We start from the raw sequence: 9,633 nt of genomic DNA on the forward strand, positions 1-9,633 counted from the left end.
TTTAAAAAAAAGGAAACCAAAAGAAACAGCAATAAAGAACTAAGGTGAACCACAGCACAAGGCAATGAGGATGCAGAGATGGGAGTGGTGGGGGCCTGGTGCCGGGGAGGCTGAGCAAGCCTTCTCCCAAGAAGTATGTGACTGAGAACAGAATGGGCCACAGAAGGTCTGGGGAGGCAGGATCTGGCTCCAGTGCCCAGGGACAGTGAATGCCACATGCAGGCCTGGTATGTGGGCCCGAATCTCTCTCTCCAAAAGTCTGGGATAGCGGGGAGCAAAAGGCATTTCTCTGAAGGCATTTCTGAAGGTCAACTAGCGTCCTCTGAGGTCTTTACTGAAAGAGAATGAGAGACGAACTAGAAGACTGAGCTTCTAGTACTCAGGGGAAGTGGGCTTTGGAAAGACTCTTCTGGTGCTGAGTGGGAAGGTGGCCTAGTGGGTGAGAAGAAGGTGGCCAGTCTCAGAGGTGGCTCCTGCAATGGAGAAGAGACATAGGAACCTCAGGTTGGTAGTCACAGGAATGGAGAAATGCGAATGAGTTCAAAGTCCCTTTGCAGTCAGCCTTAGAAGCCACCTTTGGGTCAGCTGTGCAACTCCCTAAAGCCTGTGCCATCAGACTGCAACCACCAGAGCACAGAGCAGCTAATGGGCTCAAAACACCACAGATGCGAGGCCAGCGGGCTAGCAGAGAACCTCGACACAGACTATGCACAATGGTGATTTTTTGCCTAAGACATTTCCTGCCTGCTGTTTTACAGAAAAAAAAAGAAAGGGCTGCTCTAAGGTGGGAACCCTTGAAGACAGGAAGAAAACCCACGGATTTAGACAGGAAGAGGGGTGGGCTAGCTGGAACCCCACCGGTCAGCACGCAGAGCTGGCTTCCCAGGACTTCAGAGTCACCCACTCAGCTGGACCGCCCAAGGCAAGAACACTCACCCAGGCCGCGGAGCTCCAGAGCGGGCCGGGCCAGCTGCAGGGCCTCACGCACCAGGCCAACCTCGGGGGAGTCCACATGTGGGGCACACAAGTCAAAGTCATCCAGGATGGCTTCGAGGCCCCCGGACAGGGCCCGACAGGCGATCCAGCTCATGCTGCCTGTGGGGAGGGGAGAACGCACCTGTCCCCTGGTCACTCAGGCTTTCCACTCCTTACAGCCCGGGGTCACCTCCCAGTTATCCCCAGGCTCTCAGCCTGGACACTGCTGCAGTTTGGGGCTGGAGTGAGGTCATCCTGCATAGTGTGGGGAGAACAGCAAGCAGCATTCCCAGCCTCCAGAAGCACGCTATCCTCCCACCCATGTGTGACAACCGAATGTCACCGGACATCACCAAGTGTCTGCTGGGGGCACGTTATTTGTGGTTGAAACGGCTGAGATAGATGTATAGATGGATAGCGGATGGACAGGTATATGGTAAATGACTGAAAGATGACAGACAAAAGGAATAAATAAATGATGGATGGATAGATGGATGGATGGAAGGATGGATGGAGGATAACAGGGAGAGAGATGATATGTGGATAGTGAATAAAGGATGGATTATAGATAGATGATAGATCTAAGACAGCTAGAGGGACAGATGGAGTAGATGGTAAATGAGTAGATGGTTGGATGAATTATACATGGGTTGGTGGTGACACATGACTGATATAGACAGATAAATAGATTAGATGATAGATAGATAGATGATAGATAGATAGATAGATAGATAGATAGATAGATAGATAGATAGATGAGAGAGAGAGAGATGGAGAGACCAACAGACTAGGATGATGGACAGACTGACTCTCTGATGCCAAGGCAGAATTTCTCTATCTCAGCAGCACTATCATTTGGTTCTGAGCACTGTCAAAAGTCTGAGGTAGCGATCACCTCATGATGTAGCAACTCTAAGTTCTACTTGATGCCAGGAGTGCCTTCTCCTCAGTCATGACAACCAAAAGTGTCTCCCAGGACTCGGACCAGGGACGTCCCAGTGAGAACTTCTGTCTGAGGCTCCTTGGACAGAGCCAGGCTGGGGGTCCAGAGGGGCCTTACCCAGCACCTCCTGCTTCAGCTCCTCGATGCGTCCCGCGTGCAGCAGGTGGAAGGGCAGCTCCTTCAGCTTCCGCAGGTTGGCGACCGTGTCTGAGAACCAGAGGGGCTGAGGGGCCACCTGGGGGCAGGAGAAGGGCGGCTGGGCATCAGGGAGTAGGATATTTGCTCTTCCAATTACCCACAAAACACAAGCCAGGCCAGGCACCATGGGGCAGACATGATTTCAGACACCCCCAACCCACAACGTCAGTCTGGGGCTCAGGCCAGGGTGAGAGCAGCTCTTCCTGGAGGATAAAAAGGGCTTCCTCAAACAGGGGCCTCGGGCCTGGGCTGCAGGGGATGAATGTTGTTAAGTGTTGGAAAACAGTGGCCATCCAGAAGAAAGGAACACAAGAAGCCAGGACTCAGAGAGGCAAGAGAGCAGGACACGCATTCTCGGAGGGCTGAATTATACAGTAAAGTGGAGGTCACGGTGGGGAAGGAGACTAGGGAGGTCGTGAGCAGCAGATAACAAGTCACTGAAAACCAGGCAGGGAAGTCTGAACTCAATATGAAGGGCACTGGGGAGCTATGGGAGGTGTTAGAGGGAGGGGCATGATCAGGTTATATGTCAGAAGCATCCATGGGGATCCATGGCCTGGAGTGCGAGGGAGAGTTCGATGTTGGGAGATCAGAAAAAGAGCCAGACAATGTCCCAAAGGGTGAGGATGAGGGTGCAGGGGGTTCTGGACACACAGAAGGGACATCTAGTGGTTTGTGAGTTATTAGCCAAGAGGAAAGGAAGCTTCCAGAAAGAATCAGACCTGGCCCTTCCTGGACCTCCCAGCCGAGTGGGGAAAACAAAGACAAAGACATTTGCAAGAAAAGATCCAGGGATCTTTAAACCTTAAACCAAACATGAAGAGGATTTGAAGTACTTTGTGATGAAAGATAAAAAGTCCTCAGTACGAATTACACCTCAAGATACTGAAAAAGAAACTCTTCACAACTGGACCAATTAGCAACATAAATGGAGAAAACACTGAAGCTGTCAAGGATTTCATTTACTTGATTCCACAACCAACGCTTATTGAAGCAGCAATCAAGAAAGAAATCAAAGGACACATTGCATTAGGTAAATTTCTTTTAAGTGTTAAAATGCAAAGGCATCCCTTTGAAGACCAAAGTGAGCCTGACCCAAATCGTATTATGGATGCAGACTCTGAGCAATAAATAAGGAAGATCAAGGAAACATTGGAGCCTTTCAATTTGGTTGCTTTGCATTGGCGAAGATTACTGAATATATCACCGACGAAACACCAGCAAAATGAACACATCTATCCGTAAGGAGGAGCCAGAATGTTTCTCAGAAGCAAGGATGGAGAGGCTGTGTCTTACGCATCTCACGCACGTTATCAGGAGGGTCTAGTCTCTAAAGGACATCGGGCAGAGGATCAGGGAAGAAGCCCTTCAGTGAGCTGGACTGACACAGCGACTGCAGCACTGGGGTGATTGTTTGTTGTTGTTACGTGGTGTTGAGTCATTTGCGACTCATAGCGACCCTATGTACAACAGCCCTAAACCCTGCTCTGTCCTGTGCCAATCGCACTGCTTCTGACACACCCATCCCGATTACCCCAGTCACTGAATCAATCCACCTCATAGAGGGTCTTCCCCTCCTGCGCTGTCCCTCTACTCTACCCAGCATGATGTCCCTCTCCAAAAACCTGTCTCTCCTTACAACATGTCCAAAGTATGTCAGATGAAGCCCCAGAATCCTTGCCTCCAAGGAGTAGCCTGGTTTAACCCTCTCCAGGATGAATCTGTTTGTTTTTACAACATGTCCAAAGTATGTCAGATGAAGCCCCAGAATCCTTGCCTCCAAGGAGTAGCCTGGTTTAACCCTCTCCAGGATGAATCTGTTTGTTTTCCTAGCAGTCCATGGTACATTCAATACTCTTCTCTAGCACCACAGCTCAAAGGCGTCAGTTCTCCTTCTATCCTCCCTAGTCATTGTCCAACTCTCTGATGCTTAACAAGTGATTGCAAAAACCATGGCCTGTATCAAGTGAAGCATGGCAGTAATTATGAGGATGGCACAGAAGGAGACTGGGTTTCTTCTGTTATGAACAGGGTTCCTAGAGTCAGAGCCAACTCACTGGCAGCTAATACCAACAACAGCAGCATTGTTTGGCCTAAAGATGGCTTCAAGAGATAGTGTCCCCTGAAGGTTGGGTTGTTGTTGGGGTTTAGGGGTGTTTTTTAAGTCATTTGTTGGTTCTCATTCTCTTCCTTTCCCCTCCCCAAGTCTACTTTGCGATGCACCTCTTGCTCCAGAGTGTTGTCACATATACAATGCTTAATCATATATTCCTTTCATATGGTCCTTCCTCTCATCTGTTCCAATGCAGTGTTCATGATCTATCCACTCTTCCCCTCTCCGAGGGGAGAGCGCAAACGCAGTCCATTTCTCCCCCCAGTATCCCATGTCTGTCCTAATTTGTAACAGCAGTGCTATGCAGTATTTATCCTTTAGTGACGGAAATATTTCACTCAGCATAATGCCCTCTGGGGTCACTCATGTTGTGTAGTGTTTTACAAGTTCATTGTTTTTCGCTGCTGTGTAATATTCCATTGTGTGAATAGAACATAGTTTTTCTACCTATTTGTCTGTTGATGGACACTTGGGTTGCTTCCATCTCTTTGCTATTGTGAATAATGCAGCAATAAACATGGGTGTGCATACATCCATTTGAGTTGTGGCTCTGGTTTCTTTATGGTATATTCCCAGTAGTAGAATTGCTAGATCAAATGGTACTTCTATTTCCAACTTTTTGAGAAAGCACCAGACCACCTTACACAGCGGCTGTACCATTTTACACTCCCACCAGCAGTGAATAAGAGTTCCAATCTCTCCACAACCTTGCCCACATTTACTCTTTGCTGCCCTGTTGAACTTTGCCATTAACCTTTACTGGGGTGAAGGTTGTGTTTTATGATGTTAGATGCTCTCAGTCAGTCCTGAGCCATCAAGACCCTATGTGCAGAATAAAACCCTGCCCAGACCTGCAGGATGTCCATGATTATGACTATGTGTAAGCCTGTTGTTGTAACCAGTCTCAATCCATCTCATCGAGGTCTCCATCTTTGCAATGGTGTCACTCTGGAGACTAAGGTGCGCCTGATACAGGCCATGGTCTTTGCAATCACTTGTTATACATCAGAGAGTTGGACAATAAGAAGGGAGGATAGAAGGAGAATTGATGCCTTTGAGCTGTGGTGCTGGAGAAGAGTATTGAATGTATCATGGACTGCTAAGAAAACAAACAGGTTCATCCTGGAAAGGGTTAAACCAGGCAGCTCCTTGGAGGCAAGGATTCTGAGGCTTTGTCTGATATACTTTGGACATGTTGCAAGGAGGGACCAGTCCTTGGAGATGGACGTAATGTTTGGGAAGGTGGAGGTTTACTGTAGGAGGGGAAGATCCTCTATAAGGTGGATTGAGTCAGTGACTGGGGTAATTAATCAGAGTGGGGGTGTCAGAGACAGTGTGATTGGCACAGGACAGAGCAGGGTTTAGAGCTGTTGTACATAGGGTTGCTATGAGTCGCAAATGACTCAACGGCGCATAACAACAACAACAACCCTACTTAACTACGGGGGAGAAAGACCAACAACTTCCTTCTGTGTAATTTACAGTCTCAGAAAACCCACTGGAGGTCAGCTGTGAGTTGGTTGAGTCAGTACATAACAAAAACAACAACAACTACTACTACTACTTTACTAGTATGATGTCATTCTCTGGATACTGATCCTTCCTGATAACATGCTCAGAGTAGGTGAGATAAAACCTCTCTAATCTCTCTTCTCAGGGACCTTCTGGCTCTACTTTTTCCAGGATCGATTTGTTCATTCTTCCAGCAGTTGTTTTAGACATCAAATCTTCTTGGTTCTTCTTTAGTCAGTATCCAACTTTTACAAGCAGAACTGGCCAATGACTTCTGGAATAATGGGCCCTTTAAAACCAAACAAACAATGGTGTGGTTTATTTAGTAAAGCAAGTCTATCTTGAGCATTGTGCTCTTTGGGAAATCTGTCTCTGTGGCAACAAACTGAGAACAGCAGCTGGAAAGGTTAGATGAGAATTTTAGTGAGAGCTGAGTTTATGCTAATAGTGGTAGAATGATTTGAAAAAGGATCGTTAGAATGATTATACAATATGAAGGATGTTATCAGTGTTACCAAACTGGACATGTAGATATTGTTACCTTTTCATATATACACAAAAAATAAAATGTCTAAGAGTTTATGCTTAGGGAGGTTATGTTAAAAGCAGTCAGGAAATCAAAAAGGGAATTGCATTTGGTAATTCTGCTGTCAGGGACCTTTCCAGAGCACTGAGAAGCAACAATGTCAGTCTAGAGACTAAGGCACACCTTATTCAGGCCATAGTCTTTGCAATTACTTGCTATGCATCAGAAAGCTGGATGATGACTAAGGATGACAGAAGAATTGATTCCTTTGAGCTGTGGTGCTGGAGAAGAGTCTTCAACATACCATGGACCGCCAAGAAAACAAATAGATCTGTCTTGGAGAGAGTGAAACCAAGATTCTCCTTGGAGGCTAGGATTTTGAAGCTCCGTCTTACATACTTTGGGCACATGGCCAGGAGGGACAGACCCTTGGAGAAAGACATCATGCTCAGAGGGTGGAGGGATAGCACAGGAGAGGAAGACCCCAGATAAGATGGATTGATACAATAACTAGGGCAATGGGGTAGGTAGGTATGTCGGAGTCAGTGAGATCGGCTCAGGACAGAGCAGGCTTCAGAACTATTGTACATAGGGTTGATATGAGTTGTAGGCAATGTGACAGGACTTAACAATAACAACAACAAGTGTTTATGCTTATGGAGCTTATGTTAAAAGTAGAAAGATCTGGAAAAGAAGAACAGGAATGATTGCCCAACTGTTTAGATAATGTGATCAATGTTACTAAATTACACACATAGAAATTGTTGAGATTGTATATGTTTTGTAATGTATCTTTTTTGTCATAACAAAATAAAAAGAAGGCTTTGAAGTATAAGTTCTTAGTTGTGATGATTACACTAGAGTTAATATAGAATGTTCATGTGAGGGGAAGCTGGAGGAATTTGAGAAATCTTCCTACTTGCTTTGCAATTCTTTTGAAATTTACAAATATTAAAAAATAAAAAGTTTTTAAAACATCAAGTCTACTGTGTTATGAGACAAGAAGAACTGGATGGTGCCCAGGTTGTGATGACTGAATATATTAATCAAAGATTTTACAGGGGAACTTGTTCAAAAGGGGAGTGATATGCAATACATTTTCAAATTCTCAAAAGAATCCAGGTTTTCTGGAGGTTGGACAAGTCCTGAAACTATTTCCTTGAGATAATCTTTACACTTCAATATGCAAGCCATATTACACCCTGAAATCTTCTCTGAAACAATAGTTGTTGTTGTTGTCAGGTGCCATTGAGTTGAGTACAACTCATAGTGACCCTATGAACAAAAGATCTTGAACCCTGTTCTATCATGTGCTATCCTCATACTTCTTCACACACAGTAGTTTAGCTGAATTGGTAAAGAATCTCTTCCTTGAAGTATTATGTTCCTTTATAGGCTCAAATTGACAACAGCAATTTGAAATAGTATATTATTAGGTTTTTTGTGTTGGTTTTTTTTATTTATTTAAGCCTCTTGTTTAGAATCAACAAGACCTCAGAGAGGGCCTTTGTATTTAAAAGTCAGTTGTTACTATTTTGGAGGAACATTCATCTAAGTGGTACAGCACTGTTCTGTCAATATGCTGTACTGAGGTAACCTGGGGTTGCTGTGATGCTGAACCTTTTACCATCAGAGTGTCAAATGCCATAATGTTTACCCATGGTGGACAGTGTTTGGTGCAGCTCCCAGTTTAAGAAAGGTTTGGAATCAGGAGTGGCATCCACTTCCTAAACCATATGCCTCTGGAAACTCTTATGAATTTTGATAAATGATGATAAGTATGGAAAAGCTTCAAGCCTTTTGTTCATAGGGTTGTTATGAGTCATGCTCAACTCGATGGCAATCAACAACAACAAATTTCCTCACCTCTTCTTCCACCATCGCTCGCTTCTGGGCGCTCCAGCTGTAGTCGGGGTAATGCGACACGGTCGTGGCACTGCCGAAGCCGCACAGTTAAAAATGTATAGTTTTAGATTTAAAAATAAATTTAATCAGTCCACCTCAGAGTGAAGGGAACATTGAGAAAAGAACAGCTAATTCAGGAGGGAAGAACTCCTGGAGATCTTCTTGCAGGGAGAAGCATTTGAGCTGAACTTTTGATGGTGTGGTCAGTAGGGGGTTCATTGCTAACCCAAAGGTTGCCAGTCTCGGGCAGTTTGGCTCTACCAGAGAGATTCTGAGGGAGAAATATGAACAGTCTCCTCTTGTTACAATTTAACACCTCAGAACTGACCCTATGGCAGTTCTTTCTCCTTTGAGTACTTGAGAAGGAACAGAGGTGATCATCTTAACTTAGAGCCCTGAATGCATGAGGACAAAGACTAAAAAGGAAGTATGTGGAATGATGAGGAGAGTGGGAGGGTCATGACACAATGAAGGGAGAGGAAATGTCCTTCTGATTGGAGAATTGGTAGGCTGTTTTTATTTCATTTTTTTGTAATCTCCTAAAGTGTTCCACAATAATCATATACTAAAAATCATGTGATAACTGAAAGTGAAGAGGACTTGAAATGCTTGCTACAGAACATCAAATACTACAGACTTCATATGGATTGCATCTCAATATCAGGAAGACCAAAATCCTCACCACTGGACCCAATAAGCAACATCATGATAAGAGAAAGAGTGACGTCATCAACAGTTTCATCTGGCTTGAATCTATATTCAACAGCCTTGGCACCAGCAGGAGACATATTATATTGGGCAAGTTTGCCTTTTAATCACTTGCTATGCATCTGAGAGCTGGACAAGGAATAAAGATGACAGAAGAATCAATGCTTTTAAGTTGTGCTGTCAGAGAAGAGTACTGAATATCCTTTGGACTGCCAAAAGAACAAACAGATACGTCTTGGGAAAAGTGCAGCCAGACTGCTCCTTGGAGGCAAGGATGGAGAAGCATTGTCTCACATACTTTGAGCTTGTTGCTAGGAAAGGGTATTCCTTGGAGAAGGGTATCCTGCCTGGAAAGGTAAAGGGTCAGTGAAAGAGAGTAAGACCCTCAATGAGATACATTGACACACGTGACCGAGCTCAAGTGTGTCAGAGATGATGAGGATGGCACAAGATAAGAGAGTTCAGGTCTGTTGTTCATAGGGTTACTGTGCATCATACTCAACTCGATGGGATCTAACAACAACAAAAAGTAGAGGATAATTAAAAGGGAGCAAGGCCTTCAATGAGACGGATTGACACAGTGACTGCAGCAAAGGGCTTAAGCACAGAGAAGAATGTGCGGCTGGGACAGGGGAGTTTTTTTTAATTGTTGTTTTGTTGCATACAGGGTCACTATGAGTTGGAGCTGACAGGGTTACTCTGCATTATATTTAACTCGATGACACCTAATAACAACAGCTATCAACAACCTGC

The 9,633-nt window shown here is 44.9% G+C and overlaps 1 protein-coding gene across 1 annotated transcript in view; it reads right to left on the reverse strand.

Moving 5' to 3' along the window:
* NWD1 (NACHT and WD repeat domain containing 1) overlaps window positions 1-9,633 on the reverse strand; it is a 94,364-nt gene that overhangs the window by 42,067 nt on the left and 42,664 nt on the right. The window contains 2 exon segments of the mRNA XM_006898323.1: window positions 937-1,095; window positions 2,036-2,153. Coding sequence (XP_006898385.1) covers window positions 937-1,095; window positions 2,036-2,153 — 277 coding nt within the window.

This window comes from Elephantulus edwardii, unplaced genomic scaffold (genome assembly GCF_000299155.1).
Source record: "Elephantulus edwardii isolate Elephantulus edwardi_28Jun2011 unplaced genomic scaffold, EleEdw1.0 scaffold00226, whole genome shotgun sequence".
Classification (NCBI taxonomy): domain Eukaryota; kingdom Metazoa; phylum Chordata; class Mammalia; order Macroscelidea; family Macroscelididae; genus Elephantulus; species Elephantulus edwardii.